A 22522-nucleotide genomic window follows, 5' to 3' on the forward strand; every position below is an offset into this window, starting at 1 on the left:
ACGTCAACTTGTATTAGCTCCACTGAACTATGGTCACTACATTCCATCCTCTTCACCATCACCATCATCCTCAGCGTGGTCATCGATAACAAACTTTTTAGGCCAAACTCGAGTGTGCACTACCTCGATGGCTGGAACAATAGAACTTTCTTTGAGTTTTAGTTCCCGCCCTATGCAGGAACCGAAGCGTGATCTGGCGAGATTCCGCTACCCCCAGTTGTATGAACACATCGCCATTTCCTTGGGCAGAGGTTGCCTATTACGACCATCTTCCGGTTCATCCGACAATGGCTTCATTTGATTAATAGTACCTAATAGTGCCCATGGATCATCCGCCTCTCCCGACTTCCCGTTTGACCTGGCGTTATAGCTTCAGCGAGCACGGTAGAAAGGCAACGAGTCGCTCGTGAGAGCAAACTTGCCATGGCTGAGACAAACCTCACAACCCTCCCGCTTATTCAAGCTCCTCAACTCTATTTCCACTTACCAACAATGCATGGCGATCAGGAGCTACCGTCTAGGTCAACGCCCGGTGCAACTTCAAAACCCCTTCCACTTGCACGCCCCGGACGGAACCCAGCCGACCTAGGATCTATGACCAGCTAGGTAGCCTTTCGGCAAACATCCATTGAACTCGGTGCACTAATGGCCAGACATGTTTAGGTCTGGTGCTCTAACCCCCCGGCTCGATGCAAACTCTATCAATACTAACCTCGAGAAAGCTTGCCGTACGGCAGCCGTGTGTGCTTCGTTCTAACTCTGAGGTTATGGGTAGCTGAAATACCGATGAATATGATATGACAATTGCCTACCTGGCGGATTGTCTGTCTCTTTCAGAGGAAAACGTGCGGTGTCCGTACCGCATACTCGGGACCGATAGCTTTACTGGAGAATAACGCCACAAGTGCCGTCCCACCGTGCTAAGAGGAATTCCGGATCGAGCTGGACATGGTCAAATTGAAAATCAAATCGCCCTTGGCTGGGTACTACGGGTTTGGGGACAGTTTCAGAGCCAACGACGTTGAAGCGGCTGGCTTCTTCGGGCGCTTTACGTGTACATTGGACATGTTTGAACAAAACTATATGGTCCAAATTTAAGTAATCAGCTGGCCGAGGATGCTCAGACACTTACACGAGGCCAACGTTCGACGCTTTCTTGCATTGCTATATGACGGCGTGTCTCATCACTGACTACACAACTTTCTATTTCTGGTGGTTTCCCCTCTTTCTTACAGTGTCAGGAAGCAATAAGATAAGCCTTACGAGGTTTGTATGCTGTCACCCAGGCCAAGAAGTTCTTGGAATACAAGATCCAACAATGCCAAGGTGCATTGGCTGATGGTTACTCGGGACGCGTGCCAAAAATATGCATGTCCCTCAAGAAACAAAGTGCCTCGGCCCAAGAGATGATCTCAGAACATCTTCCATGACTATACTTTGTTTGATATCTGATCATGTTCAAGTGAACACGGGTTCATACAATTGGATAAAATGGTGGCTCGTTCCTGGTTGTCAGTCCCAATCCGGAGATCCGGGCCACTAACGAATCCTTGCAATGCAGGGTTCTTAGCAGGGTCCAGGGGTCGGATTTCGGCATGCCCGCCGATCTGACAGATGCTACAACACTCCTAGACTCCCAAGTACCGTACCGCATAGCAATGGCCCTCCATGAGCCCAGAGGCTTGGCGATGTTTTTTGGGTTTCACTCGTGAGGCGCTGGAGTTCTGGAAGCTCTCTTGATGAGGCTACTAGTAGCGTCCCTCACCATAAGCGTTACCCGGCTCTAATTAGCTTCCAAAATTCCTATGACTGGCGGGATATCCGTACAGGATGTCAGGGCCTCGCCTCTTAGAGAGACCTATTAAGCCCTGTTGAATGACCGTTTTTTCTGTTCCGGGTTTCTGCATTTCTTCCCATCGTTCCTGGATGGAATTCGCTCCTTGACTGTGTTGACCACGCTCCCTATTTCACATTTCACTCATTTATCTGAAACAGATTCACTGAACTTTTTTTTATCTTAACTTCTGCACCAGAGACTACAAGGCTGCTAACCACAGTCAACGCTTTCTTGGAGTTGTAGACCAGATAGTGTATAGGCTATTTCCCTATCATTACAAGCTCGCCTTCTCAGTTTTCATCACATTCGTTTTCCAATAAACCAATACACAATGCTTCTGTCTAGAGTATTTGCTGGCATTGCCAGTCTAGTATCACTGGCAGTTGCTGGTGATGCCACTCAAGCTCTGCCCATGGACCTGGGCAGTGTTTTGTCAAGGCACCCCAAGCTTTCAACGTACTACAAATTGATCCAGGTATGAAATGTGTTACTTTGTGAGTAAAAGACTGTTATCTAACGCCTTCAGAAATTTCCCGATGTCCTGTTGCAACTGCCCAGTTATGAGGGTGTCACGGTAAGTTGAATCTGGTTCTCCTAACCTCAGGAGCAACGACTAATTTCTGATGTTTCTTAGATTGTTGCTCCTTCCAATGATGCTTTCAACCAAATCCCTTATTCTCCTCTCTCCAATATTTGGGACCCGAACGATGCCAAGGTCACTGTTCCGCTTCTTCAGTACCACATTCTGCAGGGGACTATAAGCACAATGAAGCTGAAGGAGGGACCTGCATATGTCAAGCCTACACTTCTTCTCAATCCTAAATGGAGCAATGTCACTGCTGGTCAGAACATCCTTATCAACAAACAACCTGACGATGTCATCTTCAGTACCCGGCTGGGCAATCGAGCTACAGTCATCAACTACGATATCAAGTTTCAAGGTGGACTCATCCAGATTGTTGACAGTCTGTTGATTCCGCCTTCTGGTATTCGTCAGGTCCTCATGGCAAGTAAGGTTGACTCGTTTCTTGGTGGACTCTTCAGAGCTGGCCTCATGCCTGATCTTGCTGATCGCCAGGACATCACTGTCTTTGCTCCAAGAGATCAGGCCATGGAGATGGTTGGCAGTGCACTCAGCGGCATGTCAGCCAAGGAGCTAGCAGGTGTCATGGGATACCACATTGTACCTGGCAAGGTTCTTGTCTCGACTGACCTTGACAATGCCACATCTCTTACCACATTGACTGGTGAGGAGGTCCACGTCCGCCAAATTGGCAATGAGAAGTTCGTCAACTCGGCCAAGATCATCACAACTGACCTTCTCATTTCCAATGGTATCCTTCACATCATCTCCAATGTCAATAACCCAAAGGAGGCCGATGCGGTTCCTAATCCTAGTCTCTGGCTTCAAAATCCTGTGTTCAAGTCTGCTGGCGTTGACGATGTTTTCGACTCGGATATCCCTTGTACCGCGAGTTGTCCAGTGACAAATACGCCAACACCTACACCGGCAGATGAGGCTGAGAACAACGCTGTGGCAACACCGTGGTTCACCACAAGGTCAAGCAGGGGAGTGGCTGCTCCTCGGGCCACAGCACATGTTGCCCGCGCTGCACTGGGTATCATGGGTATAGGTGCGGGGATGGCGCTCTTGTAATAAGAGTTGGTGTTCTCCTGGTCTCTTTGTTTTGTGTTCGCTTTCTTGAGCTTTGGTGTTTTGGGTCGGTTGGCTTTGCAGTAGTTTAGATCTCTCTATCTTTCGATCAATACCCCGACAGTCGTTAACGGAAGCAAACATCCTGCCTTTTGCCAGTGTGTTCCCTGAGGTTCCACAAATCTTGCTTTTAGTCAAGCAGTGTTTGATCAACGTGGATCGAACTTCTTGGCGCAACAGTCATGGCACTCGTCGTCCGGACTTCTCATTAACTCCGCGTCAGTCAAGTCTTCCGACGACATGGATCATTAGTCTTGTACTGTAGTTCGGATGGGGTTTTAACTTGAACGGATATCATTATCCTTTAGGAGTGTAAAGTGATTGGTGAAGTTTTTTTTAGTATACTGTCGATACATAGAGAGATCTAGATCCGTTCAAGTCCGCGGTTGTTATGCATGCAATTATGATTGCCACACAGATAATCCTTGTCATCCAGTCAGTAGCTAGGTAGTAAGTGGCACCACGACTTGCCATATTCAGTATACAAGATGCAAGTTTTTGGTTCAATGAAACAGCGAATTGTCATAGCGCACGGAAGATGCCGCCGAGAGGTCCAGGGTAAGCATCTCAAGTCCTTGCAAAAGCAACCCGGCCAGAATTGCTCACCTGGTTCGTGGGGTACAGTAGAAATGGAAAAGCCTGTCGCTGTCTCGGCCGACAACCTTAATAGGTAAAGCCCGAGAATCTGTAACTAGGGGGAATAGAACGGGCGGTGCGTTTGATTGACAAGGTTATCGTATCTTTGCCTGTAAGTGAAGCGTCGTATGTGGATCTTTGGAGAGACTGGGCTGAGCTAGCATAGGTGTAAGTAGGTAAAGTCTTGGCTGTATCATGTTATTACTGAGGCGACTCACTCAATTATCCCGGAGATATATACAGCAGGAGAAAATCCGTAGATCAGAAGAGGAGAAAAACAGGTTCAGACCGCGTAAATGTTTCGTAACCAGTATCCATTCCTTGGCAGCTGAGTCATTCGTTATCACAAATATGGTAAAAGTACAGTAAATAAATCCACAGTTACAGGTGGTAATATTGAGATACGCCGAATAGACGGACGACAGGCCATGCATGTAAAGTCAAGACGGGATAAATAAACGCGATAGACCCGCTATAGATCTGCCGTTGTAATATACCGCTCAGCGACTAATTGACTAAGATACCTTGCCTTGCCTTGCCCTTACTTGACTAACAAGCTTAGTTCGGCGACGATGGAAACGGTTTCAACCAAAGAGAGCCAGGAGGTGGAAAGGAACATGAATCAGTATCGTTGCCCACTATGAATGGGTACGGAATCGGAACCCATCAACCCCCACCAGAATGAGAAACGGCGAAATCAGGGCCATTCCGCAACTCGCTCGCTCAGTCCTTCATTCATAATCGGTACAATATGGTAGAGGCCTCGAAAGCAAAAGAGTTACATGTCAGTCTCTCATGCGCCAAGCCGCATCATCGGATTGCTGCTCTGCCAGACTCATCCATCTGTCAAGGCATCCCCAACAAACCAATACCCCAGTCAGCTCTCTGTATCACTTCTGGCAGAGTCCTTCAGGGCGTCCGTGACCTATACCGTACGCTCCGCAATGCACCAGAACGTATTGTATTGTACCGTACCGTAACGGACTGGGCTGTCCGTCTCAGGCAAAACTCCCACTCCCACTCCCACCCCCATCTCAAATAATGCACATCTCGCAACCCACACCATAAACGCTGTCAGTCTGTGGCTTATCCATCACTCCCGTACTTTCCGCCTGTTCGGTCCAAAGTCTTGTTTCGGGCCATATGTTGAATCCTGGTATGATCGCCCCACGAGATGCAGAGAAGCATGAGACTCCGGACTTGGTGCTGCATGATAAGTGACATGATGCTTGGCGTAAACTCCTCTCCTGCCTCTTGTCCTTTCTTGTAACTGTCCTACACGAGGTCGATCTCCAAGACATGAACTCCGGGTGGCGGAACAGGGGTCCCTTCTTCTTGGAGGTCGATCTTGGCTTCGAGAAAAGCAGAACCCTTGTAACTCCAAGAAAGCGGAAAGAGGCTTGGTCGACAAAGAAAATCTGGCACAAGATAACAAAGATTGCTAGCAGAAACGCTCAAAGGTCATAACAGTTCCCATGTATGAGGAGGAGACGGCGGCGGGTCTGGCTGAGGAGGAGGGACACGCGGCCCTCCTGGAGGTGTTGGCGGAGGGTCTGGATCTTGCGATTCGAGAGACATCGGGCAGTGAGCCACACACAAAGTGTTGAAGTGAAGGTGAAGATAGAGGTAAGGATAAGGATGAGTCCGAGGCATTATGGACATGTGAGAGAATTCAAAAGCCTGCAACTACAGAGGCATCAGGACAAGAAATACAGAAATAGAGGACACACTGGGTTCTGGTCCTCCAGAGACACTAGTCGAAGTGGTAAAAGGTATCCGATAGATAGTCTTGGTTTAGGCTGGTGGTTTATGTTATACTATTCTTCGACATTACTGCCGCCCCCAGTATCTCCAGATAGTCGGTGCGACACTGATCCTCTTAATGAGGCTCACGTTCCGCCCTTGGAAGACATGGCGCATCATCGACCTTGGCCAGGTGGGTAGGATACTCGTCAGATCAATGTGTAAGGTGGTTCACGATAGATATCCACGTTGACCTACACGATCAGCTGCGCAAGGTGTAGTCGACGGCATCTAGACCCGCACCCGCGCCCCAGGATCAGGCCTTAAAACCAGGTGGCTTTCTCGCTGTTTCTCAAAGGATCACCATCGTCGTATCCAACATCGCGCCTCACAGCAACGCGTCCGCGCCGAGCCCATCAGGTGGCCAAACCAGTGAGGGGGATTGAATATGTACGACGAACATGTTGCCCAGATGAGCAGAGTCCACGCATCTGGGTAGGGTCCAGCCAGTCCAGGGCCCGGAGACCGAGTAAGGAAGGCAAGTAGATATTTCAGTATGCGCTAAATAAGTACCGGTATGACCATGGCACAGCCACCGATATTCTCATCGGCGATTTGAGCCTCAACCAGAATCCATAGCATTAGCCATTTATTCATATTTCTAGAGAATGCTCTTCATAGCAGGGTTGCGGCAGTAGGCGGCCGCGGGAAGATCCCGTGTATGGGGAGATAACAGAGAGACCCAAGGACAGGTCAAAGCCCCGAGAAGGCATGCCGGGACGCTGATGATGTGCGTAAAGTTGTTCTTAGACTCTGGGCTCAATATACCTGCCGTGGTTCATACAAGCTGAAACCGGCTTCCCATGTATGATAGCGTCAACTTAAAAGGAACACCTAGCATCCTAAAGAGATCGGTGGGGTCCCAATGTGGCTGCCGAGGGGACCCCAGAGGTAAAGATTACCTGAGTGATCAGACAGAAAACGCAGCCGGACCATAAGTCCTCGGTAGCACAACCGACTTGAACCCTGCAACGCGCACGGCACCCATGTCAGAGACAGCTGCCAAACTCGAATACAGGCCTATGACAGCTGCCCGTCTACCAGGCTCTTGTCATGGTCCCCGAAACAGACACTATGCGCCACACACCACCTTCTCTGTCGTACCATGCTGAATATGCAAGGCTCCTAAAGCAGTAATGTGAGAAAGGGGGCTCGACACCCCAGCACAAGCCGAGGTGTTGTCCATCGGGCCTCAGAATCTTGCCTTTATAGGCTTCCAGCTAATTAGGGAAAAATCTCCTGGCTTGACTAGCCGGCAGCGCCTTTACCCGTACCCTGCCCCGGGATCTCGTAATTGGCGCCATGCAAGTGGATCACATGCTGGTATGATATGCTCTTGACGGCGAATACACGATGCTAGTATGGCCGCCGAGAGTGATGCGATGTGCGGCTGTGCTTAAAACTGCCACGGCCTCGATTTACGCCAGTGCAGAATGGGATCTCGTCACAAAACCCGCAAGGGGGTGTGTACTGTACCCTAGATGCGATGTCACCATTGTGACACACAGCTTATCCAGTATTGTACCGATATGCATGGCGTAAGAGAATGTGTGAACATCCTGCCTGTCAAGACACCCTTGGTGGTGTCAGATCTGCTATGTGACAAACATCTGCGCTCTATGTGTTCGGTGCATGTTTAAACCGAGCTCGCTTTGACAACTGAGTCACGACTTAGCTGCCCAGGAGGGCATGACAGACTGTCGTATGGCGAGTGGTGCAGTCTGACAGCGGCCCCTCTTGAAACGGTGACCCGAGCCAAGCTCAAGACCAAATAATACCCTGGTCGCTCACGATTCATGGATCTTGCTTGCAAGGGCGGCGTCGTAGGACCGGCCTCTCCTCAGCCCTATAGGAGAAGCCACCGTTGTGCGTGAAAAACGCTGAGGCCAAGACTAAGACCCCGGCCTGGTCTCAGGCTGTCTTGGCTCAATAGACCGTGTTGCTTGTATGGGCAGTGCTACTCAAACCATCCCACTGTTGCCGTGCTTCGGTGCATGATGGAGTGTTGGTTGGATCAACCTATCGTGAAGGGTTGAGTTGCGCCAAGACTTAGTCCACTAAGCATGGGGTCTCTCATATGCCCACAGCAGGTCCCCTTAGTCGAGCGGGGAGAGTGCGAATCGTAACAAATGGTAGATGGGATCTAGTGACCAGTGACTGGTCCCTGAATGGTCCATATACGTTCGAAAATAGTGGCTGGAGCAGTAGCACTCAAAGTCTATCCTCCACTTCCCAGTTCCGAAATCTGTGACTTGTGCATATCCATGGAAAGGCATCGGGGGCAATCCTTGCTGGCCCCGTCCGCGGCAATTGTCCTGAAACGCCGAAACCAAAACGAGATCACGTACATAAATTGAACTGGGACATTGACAGATAAATCGGACAATGGGCGAGTGATTGGCCGTAACAGAATGGAGCGAACCTCCGGTCTGATGCAAAAAGATGATAGGCGAGATTCTTGAGAGTCCTCAACAAGCGTCGTTGCCGAACATGGTAAGACGTACACCTTTATCTGGTCAGATGTCAGTTTGCCAAACGGGAGACAGATACAAGTGACTAACTTGTTTCCGAGAGCTAATTAAAACCTGGGGCCGTTGTTTATTCTGTTCCTTTTCCTATCCTCTCGTAACGCCAATCGAAGCAAATTAATTACACCTTAGAGCTCGTGAATCATTTTGGACCGCGTCCTCGACTGCGAGATCGACTTCGACCTTCGCGACTATCAATGCTCCCGCGTCGTCTTGTCTCGTGATCATCGTGGCGGCCGGCTGCTTTTCGCCTGGGACCTGGAGATCTTGAGCGTGATCTAGATGAAAAAGAGTTGTTGGATCGACTGCGATATCGGCTTCCACCACCGCCACGGGAAGGAGGGGGGCCAGCCGACGATCTGGAAGGCGAACGCGATCCTGGACGATACACATCAGACCTAGGTCCGTACCGACTTCCTGGAGATGCTCGACGGCGACCTCCACCACCACCACCCATGCCGTTATTTCCTCCCATGCCCGCACCAGGGGGTCCCCCACGTGTTCCCGCAAACGGAACTCTGGGATCAATGTTGGCTCCACGCCGAGCCGTTGGAGGCGCAGGAGAAAGCTTGCGACGGGGAAGCACTATGGAAACATTGATCGCGGAGCCATCCACTTGAGCTTCATGCATGTGGGCTATCGCGGCCTCGGCATCGTCCTCGTAGTCGTAAAGTATGTATGCTGTGCCACGGTTTGTTCCAACTTTGATTATTATTAGTTGATGTCCAAATAAATGAGAGACGGTCATCTTACAGGTTCTGTTCATGGGAAGATCAAGATCCTTGATGCGTCCAAACTGCCCAAAGATCTCATAAAGATGTTGCTCATTGATGTTTTTAGAAAGTCGCTCTACTACAATCTAGGCGTACTAAGTCAGTTTCCGTAACCTGGTCATGACTGTTCGCGACATACCTTTGTGCTCTTGGCGGCTGGGGAAGCACTCCTATCTCTGTCGTTGCGATCGCGAGCCCCGCGGCTCCAGCTACGACTGCGGCTTCGACTCCGGCTGTTACTACGGCTCCGACTGCGGCTGCGAGATCTGTAACGGCCATTACGACGCTGAGGTGATGTGGAGCGGGCGGGTGACCGCGAGTCGTGATGATGGCGGCGCTGGGGTGAACGAGAACGTTCCGAGCGTGCAGCAGGTGAGCGCGTGCGCGACCTGTAACGGCCGCGAGATGGCGATCGCGAAGCCATTGGGGTGCCAAGGGCAAAGTCGGCGTCAGCTCAAAATGATGTTTGATATCGCGTGTTGAAGTTGAAGGAATTGGCTTGAAACGCGGAATGTGGCGGTAGGAAGGCTTGTGGGTTAGCTGCTGGAGCTTTCTTGACAGGCGATCACGTGACTACAGATGACGCGCCGTGGAGCTATCTACGGAGTATTTGCAACCTGCTACTCTATGCACATGGTAACTATAAAATCAAGCACTTCTGTTTCGCTTAGCGGGTGTTTAGGTGTTTTTGGCAAATAATCATCTACATTTTCCTTCATTCGGGATAAGATGATAAGAGAATGGCATAATATGCAAAGGCGTCCATTGATAGCTGACATTAGCCTCCATAACAGCTGTACATAGCCGCGACCTTGCCTTGATATAACCCTGCACTGCACTGCACTGCACTGCAAGCAACCCAATCCTTCTTTATTCGAAGGCAAAGTTCTTATGTGCACGTTCGATACCACGTCGGTTGCAATCAACTACGCCCGTTTTGCATCCTATATCCATGTCTTGTCACATGTCGACTGCTTTGCCACGGTTAGCATTTTTGCGGTGGATGGATGACACAGGTTTGAATCAACCGGCATCAGACATGGATATTAGTTCGCTTCCTTGGACTGTGGCTCCGACTGCGGCATGTGCGGCTTCTGGTACGAGATGCGGCCCTTGCGCCGGTGAAATTCAACGACTTCGGGGGGTGGATCGGTTGGGTTGTTGTCTTTATCCACCCATACGCAACGCAGGCTTTGTATGATGCCTGTCGACATGTTCATTAGCAGCCTTCTCTTGTATCATGCCATTACTTTGACTCATGCTCAACTTGCAGCCATGCCAGCCGGCGATACAACATCTCCTCTTCGGGAGTACGGTTTCTGGCATCTTCGGCCATTCTCCTCAGCACCTTTTTGCGACGGCGGTGGTCCAGGGCTTGGACGAGGAAGATGAAAAAGATCAACGTGACGAAGAGAACGCTGACTCCCACAATAAGGCCTATTTCGAGACGGCTCATAGGTCGAGACTCAGACGCCTTGGGTTCCTCCGGTACGGAAGTGGCTGTGGGATTCACAATAGGCATGATGCGACTCCTCGGCGACTTGAGGCCGGTGTTGGCAGTGGAAGAGGGTTGAAAGAAACTTGTGGATGAGAAAGAACTCGCTCTGACGAAATAACTTAAGAGCTCAAGTCAGAGAAATCTGGTTCAAGATTCACGAGGATGTACGTTGCGGTGAGTACCCTAGATAGTGAGCCCAGCTATTTATGCACGGTAATCAGTCGTTGATGTCGATGAGCTTGCAACAATAGATATCAAAATGCCATTGTGAAATCGATTCATCTATTCATCCTGAATCAACAACGAACGCCGGGTGAGGGGCTGTTGCGAGACTCAGACACTGCCAGCTGCCGCCAGTTGCCAACCCAGTAGGATACCTTACAGCCCAGGCGGCCTTACAATAAATGATGATTGATTCCTGCAACGCCTCTGTACTCCCGTAATTGAATTCTGCTACATATTATTTCGCGACTACAGGAACAGTTTTACAGCACAACTTCTCAGTGTTGGTTTCATCCTCAGGTGGCCAGCTCGACAGGATGAAAGAGTGAAGTGCTAGATGATTCTTGAGCTTGGAGCCAGCGATGAAGAACGAGTGGAAGTTTTATTTTAATTAAACTGTTATCCATACTATCGTTTGGAGGTTCTCGAACATACAGATAATGCTGCACCCTCAGCCAGCTTGCAAGTGTACTCGCTCTTTGCATTTCGACCTACAATCTGCTACCTTGATAATTCGAGAACCCAAAGAATCAAGTCACGACATGTACCCCATCACACAAGGTCACTGATTGATACGTCTCCCTCAGCATTTCCTTTCGCTCAAAGCATCCACAAGATACAAGCCTTTCCATGGTTCCGGTCTGAGATCTTCTGCATATGTGCCTGCTCACCCTCCCTCTCCAGAAGCCTTCATTCTCAATTAAGTACAGCCTCATAGATGCATGTGGGGGGCCATTTTGACAGACACATATCTTCCTTGTTGGTGAACTTTTACTTGGACTGGTGGCTGACGGAGTGACGATAGAATCACAGCAGGCCTTTCTATCACTCAACTAACCTGGTACCATCCTCGATGCCCATTCTCTTTGTCATTGCTATGCTTAAAGGCCACCATTAGGTGCGCTACTTTACTTCATGTTACCTAAACGGCCCAGAACGTCTCCTGCTTCGGGTTTGTATCCGATGTGATAGTTGGGGGTATCTGGCACTGACGAACACAGCCTGTGATTGTAACTGTTGGTTTGTAGTAGCTATTTCATGAACGATAGTTCAGGCAGTTCTCAGATGCTTCCAAACAACCCTCAAAAGCAAGCACCCAATTCAGTTGTCTCCGCAAAGACTTCTGATCCAAGGAGTGGGCCAGTTTGGTTTTGTGTGATACTTTGTCCCTCTTTGACAACCCTTCTGACTCAGAGTGAACATCATTTGTTCCTCTCTCGCTTCTGTTGTAAGCTACGCGATAAGGAAGAAGGCCTACGTCAATAAGGGTCTGTAGGTGAAAGGCTTAACTGTTTTGTATTATATTGGGAATTTTAATCGTGAGATATTCAAGAGTAGCAGCTAGGTAGTTTGGGAAGCTTGATCAAGTTCGGCTCTGAGAGGCGTTTAGGGTCTCGCTGGTGGCCTTGGCAGCATCTCGAAGTCGAGATTCCAGGTTGTCGCCGAACATAGCACGGCCGTGGGCCTTGAACTCCTCGTAGACAGGGACCAGAGCGTCAGATCGGAGGTCGCATCCATAGTAGAAAAGAACATTGCCGTTCTTGTTGAAGGTTCCGTCAGCCTTCTCGAAGAACCAAGTTAGGTTCTCATCCTCCTCGCTGACAGTCCAGACCAGGCTAGGGTGATCTTTCTTGATGGCAGCGAAGACGTTCTCAGCGACGTTGCTGAGCCATCCAGCCTTGGTGATATTCAAAGTAGCCAGTGTAGCAATTGGTCGCTCCTCATTGGCTGGCAGGACGACAGCTAGACACTGCATTCCATCGTCGTAGTAGGCATTGAAGTTCTTCTCCTTAAGATGATCGACAAAACGTTCGACAGTGGCCTCAGCATCAAGACCCTGGCGGTCGCGGGCCAGAGTCTCCTTGAACTTGGAAATATCCCCAATTTCGTTGACAGAGGAAACTCGCTGGATCTTGTCTCCTCGACGAATGAGGGTACCGGCACCGGAGTCGGTGAACAACTCCTTTTGCAAATCGCTGGGGTGGATAATAGCAACGGATGAGCTGCGGGGGAGTGTGTCCAGTACTAGGAATGGTCAGCTATAAGTCTGCATAACGTCACCTGGCCTACTGACATTCTTTGATTTCCTTGATCTTGAGTCGCGTTCCGTATCGGCACCAAGGCTGAGCCATCAAGTGGTCGAATTCGGCGTCTAAGTTGATAGTAGAAATCTTCTCGCCATCACCATCATACAGTCCACCCTTTTCTGACAGATAAACAACCTTCAGGGGCTCAAGAGCACGGGCAAGCTCGGCGGCAGCGACATCAGCGTTGACGTTAAGGAGATGGCCGTCTTCAGATTCAGCCATTGAAGTAAGGACAGGGATATAGCCAGCCTCAATGGACTTCTCAATAGCATCTTTGTTGACCTTGGTGATCTTGCCAACATACTGCCACTTCTCCTTATCAAGATAATCAGCCATAAAAGCACCGCTAATCGATCGAGTCGCAACACCGAGCTCATCCAGTCGGTTAATAAGCTTCAAGTTCTCTTCAAGGAAAAGCTTGCGAGCAATACCCAAGGTTTTGGCGTCAGTAACTCGGATACCTTCTTCGAACTGGGGCTCAACACCAGCTGACTCGAGAAGATTATTGAGTTGAGGACCAGCTCCGTGGACTATGATGGGATAAAGATTCATCTCGGAAAGAAAAACGAGACTTCGGCAAAGCTCATCCAAGTATTCGGAAAGAATGGCCCCGCCAACCTTGATAACAGCAAACTTCTGGGACTCAACCGAGGTGAAGAGCTTCAGGTACTGCTCACCCTCCCTCCTGCTGCCAATGCTGTTGATGGTTTGCGCAACAATCTCCCGAGTCCTATCGCGGCCAGGCAAAGAGGCGAGAGCCTTGGTAGTAGAGAGGGCTCGGTTGGGATTGATGGATCGGAGCGCAGTCGGAGCGGCAGTCTTGACATTGGAACGAGCGACGCGGGGAGCGACTCGTCGGGCACCAGCCCGAAAAGCTCCAGAAGTGGCGGAAAACATCTTGCTTAAGCCAATTGACTCGACGATGGCAGGGAGATCGTGCAATGGACAGAGGGGAGGGATGAGGAAGAGAGGATGAGGACTGTTGACTATTTTAGAGAGAAGATCGAGAGGCCCACACGGCAAGATAAGGCCCGGGTGAGTCAGTGGAGACTAAAAAGGTGTTGTACCTTAAAAGCTAGGAACCTGGGGTCACTTCCAATGGAGGGGCAACAGGGCTGTTAAGATTTATGTGTAACCAACTACATTATGCACAATTATTCTATGCCCGTATAATCGTGTTAGAAGTCGAGGCAATGGCCTCCGATAGTTCTGTTATTGTAACTTGCAATCTCTTCAAAGCACAACTCGCATATTCCTTGGAGTCATCGTCCCTCTAACCATCCACCATCGATCCGACACCGCTTGGAGACCCTTAGCTGACCGGGGTTGCCTTGCCGGTCTCCGTTGCATCATGATAGAATTTTTTTTTCCGTTGAGCTCCATCATGAAAAATACCATGTTCAGGCGGTCTCGTCTATGGCCTGTAACTATGGGCGAGAATCAGTCTTTGACTTAATATTGGTATCGTTCGTTCATTGTTGCGTTCAAATATCTACAGTGAAGCAGCAATAGTGAAAACGCCCCCGTTCATCCGCTGCAGAACTTTTTACCAAGGCAAACCCACCGAGGTCCAGTAACCAAACACGGCTACATTCCCTGATGCAAGAAAAAAAAAGCTCAGATGGTGATGAGGCATTATCAATCAGTCGGCGTTATCAATCTACTCCTACCCACAATACCCATGCACTTACAGAAGAAGCCCACTACCAAATGACGCCAACAGAGGACCCATGGTTCTGGTACGTCAAATCTTGAGCCTGTAAGGGATCTCTTTCGTTCATCTTCAACGGACAGGATGCCATGTGTACAGAGAAGTTCCACTTTCGGAGCAACTATTGTTTAAGGCATGGTCTAGTTCATCCAAATACCGGCTGCCCACGTCTCAGGAAAGTTTTATTTTAATCACCCTGGGTTGCTATGAAACTGGAGCTTTCGTCATGTGATAGAAATCTCCTATTAAAGAAATGGACTAACAAGAAGGGATTCTGCAAGAATTAGACAGCTGATCACGATCCTCTGCTCTCAGAAATCATGGACTCTCACTTGCCATTCCTATCTTCGGTCTGGCAAGCGGACTGCCGCTTCGTTGCCACCAATGACGCAACACGAGGAGCCGGGTCTGATGACAAAGATCCGCGGAAAGGTATACATCTCAATTAATCGGGGAACGCCTAATCTCAAACATCCAGCCCGGTCTGAAGTTCCAGGAGCGATACTGAGACCTCGTCATCAGTAGTAAGTCACCCCAGGAGCAAAAACTGCCAGCATAACATTGACCGGGACCCAACGTGAACAAACTCCATCGTGCTCAAATCATATTCCATTGCAATAATGGCCAGTTGCCCAAAAGTTCCATTTCCCATGGTCGTAGCTTGCGATATTCGATGTCGTCATGTCCCAGCGTGTGTATCGTAAGGACCAAGTAGTACCCAAACAGATGATTGGGCTACTAACGAGTAGCCACAACTAGGGAGGATTATCAGGATATTCAACAACACATCTTTGACGAATCGAACACATACCAGAGGGGACGATGATGATGACCAGCAGAATGATGATACCGATAATCAGACACATTCGCATCTTCATATCCTTCCACCACATCTGCTTGCGGACTCTGTTGGCTCCTCGACGGAAACCTTGTGCCGAGACGGCCAAGTTGTCGGTCTTATCCTGAAGAGCATCGAGGCGCTCACCACGTTGAGAAACCTTGTTGATGTTGTCACGCATCACACCCACGGTATCATCAATTTGCTGCCGACTGCATTAGTTCATATCCAACACCAGAGACATTGCAGCGCTGGTGTTTTTGGGGTGCGGCGTGGGCTGGACACAGGTATCGTCTGGTGGCAAGATAGCCAGAATGTGACGAAAACCCATCAAGCATTGGCAAATTGATGCAAGTGGCGTTTGGTCGGGTTGCTCGGAACGGATATCATGATGCTGCATAATTGCTCTTAGGGTATTATCGCATGATTTGCCAGTGGCCGGTTGATGGCTCTTCGAAAAATTGCGATTCTATCGCAAATCGTTTGCGAATTACCAAAAGGAGGCGTCATCCGTCATCCGTCATCGAACAGCCTGGTCGCCAGGTGTCGCAACTCATAACCATACAAAAAACACTCGCGCATCACGAATATCATCAAAACAAACTTACAGCTTGTAGCGCCTGCGTTCTGGCATTGCCGCCAGCGCCCTGTTGTTGGGCTCCAGCCTGGCCGCTGGGGATATAGGGGTCGTAAGGGGCTTCCTGCTCAGGCATTTTGGCTGTGGTTTGGAGATGTTTGAGTCGCTAGAAAATAACAAAAGGGTATCGGTCGGAATAGCGCGAAAAGTTTGATGTTGCAGGAGAACAAGTTCGCGATTACGGGGCTGTCGTGTCGTGTCGTTGTGATAGTCGAAAGGAGGAGGTTGGCGTAGCGAGAGGTTGGAAGAGGGAAGTTGATTGTGAGACGTTGCGCTGGTCCAGGCGAAACAAGTAGTGAGTGACCAGGTTGCAGGTGAACCTAGGGCGGAGCTGGTTTTGGGGCGCTGCTGGGTGACGAGGCCACCGGGGGGTTCGGGGCGGGCTTCAGATGGGCTGTGGTTGCGTTGACGTGCTGAGCCTGAATTGGCGTCGTGGCTAAGTACTTCTACATGATTCGAAGGCCTACGGATAACTTACGCTTTGGCAATCAAGAGTCTTTGTCCTTTTCAATTTATCGGGGTTCATCAACTGTTGGTTCGTTCGTTCGTTCATTCTGCTGTTCTATTTTTGGCCATGACAGTCAATAGACGCCATGGAGCACTTAGTCTGCCTATAAAAAGAGCTGTAAATGTCCTGACCTGTCCTCTGGAAAGGCCTTCAATTCATTGCTCGCACTTATCAGGAGAGTAGTTGCACTGTAAAGTATTCGCGCAGTGATACGTTCCTCCTGTTGCTTCGAGTCGCGGTACGCAATGCCTAAAAAGGTTACCGATGGAACTGGTGATGACAGACTCATGTGATGCTGTAACCCAAGTTGTCGTCCTTTTTCAGTAAGCGCGGAGACACTGCCCGTATTCGCATCCATGAGTCAGCCACAGTCAGCCACGGCTCACCACAGTAACAGCGCCACATCCGATCCAATCGAGTGTATGCACATTCGGGTGCCCTCAAACAGCCCATTCATGCACTTGGAAACACATGGACGAAAAAGGTACAACTTGTATTAGTGCCAAAAGTTTCACTAGAAAGACTTGCTACAACACAGAAACTGATGCCATTGTTATTGTTGCTGAAATATGTACTACGAAATAGCTATGGATGGTCTTGATAGGCCACGCAAGAGGCAGATACATACTTTTCTTGACTTACCTTTTACAAGTAGGAACAATGACGGTCACAGACGCACGGAGGAGTTGCTGCAAGCCGTCCATGGAGCCATTCTCTGTTGCCTTATCATGAAACCCATCGTGACCCCTTCAGGTCTGTGTTGGATGCTTCACATATGGCTTTAAAAATAGTGCCAACGAGAGACTACATTGAGCCTCACCCAACACCAACACCAATCAGTGTCAGTAAATTTGAAACAAGGATTAGATAACTACTTTATTGTTTTTGTGACTACGTCTTACTCTACTGCCCATACATATTGAAAAGGCATGGGTGCCGTTCTTACGGAACATTAACAGTATCGTAGATCTCGTTGAGACGCTTAGATAATGGAACCTGGATATAGGGCTATAAATATGGGGAAAGCGATCATTCTGTCATCATCATGATGGAAGAGGCTTCCAGAATTTTAGAACATCGAGCTAATAAAAACTGATAACAGGGGTCGTTCAGATGACAGGATTCGATCGAAACGTCGATTTCGATCTGGCTGATGTAACACAAGCGGCTTGTGATTGGGGCCGGGCTCCAGTGCTTTACTGATTTTGTGGAAGATGTGAGAAGAAGAGAAGGATTTTGAAGCTCAACAAACAGAGATCTATACACTATGTGATTCATTCTCATAGCGACTCAGACTCCAAGTCATCAACAATACATTATTATTAGTATCCGTCACAGAAGTATACGTCACCCTATGTATGGATGTCATGATATTGGATTGGATACAAGATATGGTTAGTTCGTCAATGCAGCTGTGGCTCGTGAGCTACAACCAATCAGTTGACCCGGATCTTACTCCGAGCTCGATCGTGTCCCTCCACATTCGATTTAGCTACTCTGCAATTGTGCGAATATGGCATATAGGACTCTGATCATTGGAAGATTGTTTGGGAAGCTGATTGTAGCAGCGTTGAGTTGATTGGGTTAGAGATATACACATTGAGAAGTCCCGTGTATTGTGTGCACACATCCCTTAACTACGTAGCACCTCCAACCTTCACTCATTCAGATGATGAAACACGTGAAAGGAAACCCATGTAACGCAGAGATTACTCGCCACCGAATACCTTATCTGATCCCTTGCTCTCAGTCGACTGTGATACTACTTACTGTCTTTGACGGGTTCCTTGCCAGTATCACGAGTCCAAGCAATGTCCAAGAGATATCGCCAACTACTCCCTGTCCCTCCCAGCGAAAACTCGCCTCCCAACTCGCAGCCATCTGGATCTTCCTCGACTCCACGATCCTCCAGCGACGAACCTTTGAAGCGACAACGAATCGGAACACAACTAGCATGCAACTCGTGCCGTAAGAGGAAGATTCGTGTAAGCTTCTCAAGGAAAGTGGCAACCCATTTGTCCCTTTTAACACGATGTGTCAACTAGTGCGATGGAAGAAAGCCGACGTGCGAGGCTTGTCGACGACGCGGCGAAAAGAAACCATGTACCTACGCCGAGACTCGAAGTTCAGGCCAGACGAGTAAGGAAACAGAGCAGATTCTGGGGCTGTTTGATATTTTGAAGACAGCACCCGAGGCTCAGGCTATTGATATTCTCCGAGTCGTACGAAGCCACACAGATCTCGATACAGCCGTGTCGATAATCCAACCGCGGATAACAAAAAACATCAGTGACCATGAACGCTCCCCTGAGCACCCTCGGCACCTGGGTCTTGAAGCTGAGCTCATGGCAAGGCATTCTCTCGCTTTTCCAGCGCTTCAACCCCTTGAATCTAGTATCTTGAAGTAAGCTGGCTGGATGGGAAAGGCCTCATCACTCGCTATCCGGCTACAAAGCCGTGTTATCACCAACTTTGGCTGACATTTAACAGGAAATCCTTCAGCGCCAGCCGGACATCATCAACCACACAAAACGACGAAAACACCCCGATGACCAATAGTGACCCGAACCCGTTCCCAGCCCATGATCCTACCCAGAGCCTGGCACCCGCCCTAAGCCCATGTGACGAACGATTAGAAGAGCTGAATATTGGATTTTGGACCTCTGTACCAATCGCCTCCAACTTGGCTGCAAAGGTCATATCACTATATCTGGAGACTGACCACCCCTTATTGGGCCCCTTTGATCCTACCTTGTTTATGGAAGATCTGGTCCATTGTCGAACCAACTACTGCAGTAAGCTACTGGTCAGTGCCATTATGTACTGGAGCTGTGTAAGTGGTCTGGAAGGAGTCTGGTACTCGACTAGCCTCGCTGAGACAACAACAGCAAATGTACAGTGCGGTAGACTCTACTGTTCAGTCCTTCATACCACAGTTTTGTGAAGAGGCCGAGAATCGTTGGTCACTTGAAAAGGCGACAGATTCTCTGATGAATCTTGCTGCAACACAACTGTTGGGCTTAGCATATCTGGGTAATGGAAAAGATCACTACGTCTTGACGTATGTATCTGAAGTGAACGCCATGGGGGCTCGCATGGGCCTTTTCGGCGTCGAGCAAAGCGTTGCGATTTCGAAAGCAAAGCAAGTGAGCCCTGAGCTACAAAGCGCTACATCATATGCTGCTTGGGGGACTTTCAACTGGATAGTGTGAGTTCACGAAGTCAAGATCTCAGACAAGACATGATGTTAACATCCTCAGGCTTATGGCTTTGTTTTATCAACAACCTGGCCTCTCATATCCCGAGCACCCCCCTATAGTCCCAATACCAGGACAAGAATGGTATCATTCTCCTGAGCCCAGCCCCGAGTCTCATCAGCAGACACCTCAGCAGACGTACATGGGCGACACGTTTCCGGTTCTATGTCGATTTTGGAGAATAATGCACGAAGTGACCTTGAAATACTATCGTGATCAGCCTTTCCCGCGCGAAAGCCTCAGCAGTCACATTACACTCGCCTTTGCGGAATACAAATATCGAGAGTTAATAGCTTGGGCAGAAACACTGCCCCCATCTATGGTGCGTTCAGAGCAGAGTCCGCATCATGTTTTGGTCTTTCAGTATGTTTCGAATTTCTTGCTTCTTCCCAACTGTAGTCCTTCTGTTAAATCTAATCGCATGGCAGTATCTGGCTCCATGTCGCTATTCTGTGTGTCCTTCGCCCATTTACAGTTCGTGCGAGGGATTCACCAAAACCACTGCGACTGAAAACATTTCCCTGCAAGCGCAGCTCGCCTGACGCTGCATACAAAGCATCCGTGAACCAGCTCAAGCGTCTTGTGGTGGTATACAGAGAAAAATATGCATGTTCATCTTACACGATGTTGTGGCATACTGCTTTGATCCACGTCGCTAATGCGATTCTTGGAAACACAAAGGATGCCGCCTGGCGCTTTTACCTGTTCTTTTGTGTCGAAAGCTACGGAGAACTACGACGCTCATTCCGATTTGCCGAAACCATCGGTCGCAGCATATTGTCCATGGCGCTTCAGCAAGGCGATTTGTCCGCAGACGAAGCACGAACACTAATGGTACAGTTTGAGGAGAATAGGCTGACTAGTCCGTCGGAAGATATACGGGCGACATTCATGGCTGATCTGAATCTTGCCATGACGGATCCCGAAGAAGCAAGTGTGGAGAGCCTGTCTGACAGGTTTGAGGACATTGCACTGTTTCGGGAGTTTACGAATGCGGGTGACTCAAGCGAGGACGAACCAGTAGAGTCGGATGATGATACTTGGGATACGTCGTGAGACGGAGCAATCACTGAGTGGAATGGTCAGTACAGAATGACCGGAAGAGGCTTGCTACCTTGAGCAAACTGCTGGCTCAGAAGCTTTGAATAAGGTACCCTGAAGAAAAGACCAGCAATGAAGTTGGGCAGAGTCAAAATGATTGACAGAATAAGGCAACACATCACAATTGCCGTTGAGCAGGAGAAGGAGAAGGGGAAGAAGATGTGCAACAAGCAATACCAGTTGTGCCTTGAACATGAGACAATCGGTAACACTGGCGTCTATGAAAGTTAAACAAAAAGGAGGAGTTTGCGGTTAGCGTAGCGAGGTGCAGACCGCTGGACTCAAAGAGTGTGTTTATGATATGAACCTCTATATAGTGCTTCAGTTCGCCATCACTGTGAACAAAGACGGAACCGTTGGTATCTAGATGATTGACCATTTCCGGGGAACAAGTGTTTTGATGGTTGGTTCTACAAACATCAAGATGCCTGTTTTCGAAAGTCTGGAGCCTTGATCACTTGGAACTAGTCAATATTAATGCTCTCATGGATTGATTGGCTAGCCCATGGTTCGCCCGACTCGGCCGGTTTACGGAGAATCGACAAACAAACCCGTAGAAACAAAAGAGAGACAGATGAATCGACTGCCGACTTGACCCTTCACTGATGCTTTATGCAAGCTCTTCCATGGCGCTTTGATACAAAAGTGTGTTGAATCAGGGTGTTGAGGTTAGGTCATGTCAAAGTCTCATGCAAGTCATATCAACATGATGAAGTGGGATAGCAACTGATTAAGGTGAACACGAGAATCTCAATAACAAATGTCAGCAGAGCAAGGACCAGGGATGGATGTTCTCTCATTTACTGAGCGTAATCAAGCGACGGGCTTGGCCCCAAATTCTTGTCTTATACGGATAATCTGACCTGTTTAGATTTACTGGGTCAACCACAAAACCCCTCATATCACATATTCTTGGCTGCCGTGCTACCGAGACTCGCTCTTCACATTGTGATATTCTTTCTCAAGAGGTATGTACATACCGTTCAGGTACAAACTAGACTTGGCCCGTCTGGGTTTGGCACTTCCCTCAGGCTAACTCGGCCGTATCGACGGAGCCTTAGAGCTTGCAGAGGGTGGAGTTTAGGGCGGCCGTTCCAGGTCCTCGCCTGCTCGTATTTGGCAAATCTCTACGCAAAAGAGGCTAGCTTGGACCTGGAGATGGCGGGTCGGAGGGGAATTATTCAGCTGTGAGCTGCTAATAATAATGCAGTTGGATGGTATGTATATCCGAGGTGCCCGATACAAGTGAGTGGTATGCATTCATCTAACGATATTTCGAGGGGTGAAACATTCAATGTCATCAAGAACAGTTAGTCAATGACATTTCCTCCTCGTATCTCCATGGCTATGCCCGGGCTAGAGGATGGGACTT

The 22522-nt window shown here is 49.1% G+C and overlaps 6 protein-coding genes across 10 annotated transcripts; 2 read left to right on the forward strand and 4 right to left on the reverse strand.

The window, feature by feature from the left end:
- Positions 1-1325: 1325 nt before the first annotated feature.
- On the forward strand, positions 1326-4065 carry FOIG_02360 (uncharacterized protein). The gene is made up of 3 exons (XM_031199653.1): positions 1326-2312; positions 2364-2411; positions 2472-4065. Exons 1-3 carry the CDS (start codon positions 2169-2171, stop codon positions 3492-3494), a joined length of 1215 nt encoding a protein of 404 aa, XP_031071690.1. The 5' UTR covers positions 1326-2168; the 3' UTR covers positions 3495-4065.
- A 330-nt stretch (positions 4066-4395) lies between these two features.
- On the reverse strand, positions 4396-9826 carry FOIG_02361 (uncharacterized protein). 2 transcript variants are annotated; one of them, XM_031199655.1, is made up of 4 exons: positions 9431-9802; positions 9272-9377; positions 8552-9220; positions 4396-8496 (listed from the first exon to the last, which is right to left on the reverse strand). In XM_031199655.1, exons 1-3 carry the CDS (start codon positions 9713-9715, stop codon positions 8661-8663), a joined length of 951 nt encoding a protein of 316 aa, XP_031071692.1. In that variant the 5' UTR covers positions 9716-9802; the 3' UTR covers positions 4396-8496; positions 8552-8660. The 2 variants fall into 2 exon arrangements, with proteins under 2 accessions (XP_031071692.1, XP_031071691.1); XM_031199654.1 differs by having other exon boundaries at positions 4396-9220; positions 9431-9826.
- Positions 9827-10219: 393 nt separating this feature from the next.
- Positions 10220-11054, reverse strand: FOIG_02362 (uncharacterized protein). The gene has a single exon (XM_031199656.1). The coding sequence runs from the start codon at positions 10811-10813 to the stop codon at positions 10538-10540; it is 276 nt and encodes a 91-aa protein (XP_031071693.1). The 5' UTR covers positions 10814-11054; the 3' UTR covers positions 10220-10537.
- A 283-nt stretch (positions 11055-11337) lies between these two features.
- On the reverse strand, positions 11338-14202 carry FOIG_02363 (N-acetyl-gamma-glutamyl-phosphate reductase). Its single transcript, XM_031199657.1, has 2 exons — positions 13086-14202; positions 11338-13036 (listed from the first exon to the last, which is right to left on the reverse strand). Exons 1-2 carry the CDS (start codon positions 13993-13995, stop codon positions 12375-12377), a joined length of 1572 nt encoding a protein of 523 aa, XP_031071694.1. The 5' UTR covers positions 13996-14202; the 3' UTR covers positions 11338-12374.
- A 271-nt stretch (positions 14203-14473) lies between these two features.
- FOIG_02364 (vesicle-associated membrane protein 4) lies at positions 14474-17087 on the reverse strand. 3 transcript variants are annotated; one of them, XM_031199660.1, is made up of 4 exons: positions 16763-17028; positions 16256-16703; positions 15621-15852; positions 14474-15564 (listed from the first exon to the last, which is right to left on the reverse strand). In XM_031199660.1, exons 2-4 carry the CDS (start codon positions 16358-16360, stop codon positions 15548-15550), a joined length of 354 nt encoding a protein of 117 aa, XP_031071697.1. In that variant the 5' UTR covers positions 16361-16703; positions 16763-17028; the 3' UTR covers positions 14474-15547. The 3 variants fall into 3 exon arrangements, with proteins under 3 accessions (XP_031071697.1, XP_031071696.1, XP_031071695.1); XM_031199659.1 differs by having other exon boundaries at positions 16256-17087; XM_031199658.1 differs by lacking the exon at positions 16763-17028 and having other exon boundaries at positions 14949-15852; positions 16256-16583.
- Positions 17088-18418: 1331 nt separating this feature from the next.
- FOIG_02365 (uncharacterized protein) lies at positions 18419-21733 on the forward strand. 2 transcript variants are annotated; one of them, XM_031199661.1, is made up of 6 exons: positions 18419-18777; positions 18838-19196; positions 19283-19625; positions 19681-20000; positions 20053-20412; positions 20478-21733. In XM_031199661.1, the coding sequence occupies exons 1-6, from the start codon at positions 18604-18606 to the stop codon at positions 21103-21105; spliced, it is 2184 nt and encodes a 727-aa protein (XP_031071698.1). In that variant the 5' UTR covers positions 18419-18603; the 3' UTR covers positions 21106-21733. The 2 variants fall into 2 exon arrangements, with proteins under 2 accessions (XP_031071698.1, XP_031071699.1); XM_031199662.1 differs by having other exon boundaries at positions 18838-19625.
- Positions 21734-22522: the final 789 nt, after the last annotated feature.

The sequence above is a fragment of the Fusarium odoratissimum genome (genome assembly GCF_000260195.1).
Source record: "Fusarium odoratissimum NRRL 54006 unplaced genomic scaffold supercont1.2, whole genome shotgun sequence".
Lineage (NCBI taxonomy): Eukaryota > Fungi > Ascomycota > Sordariomycetes > Hypocreales > Nectriaceae > Fusarium > Fusarium odoratissimum.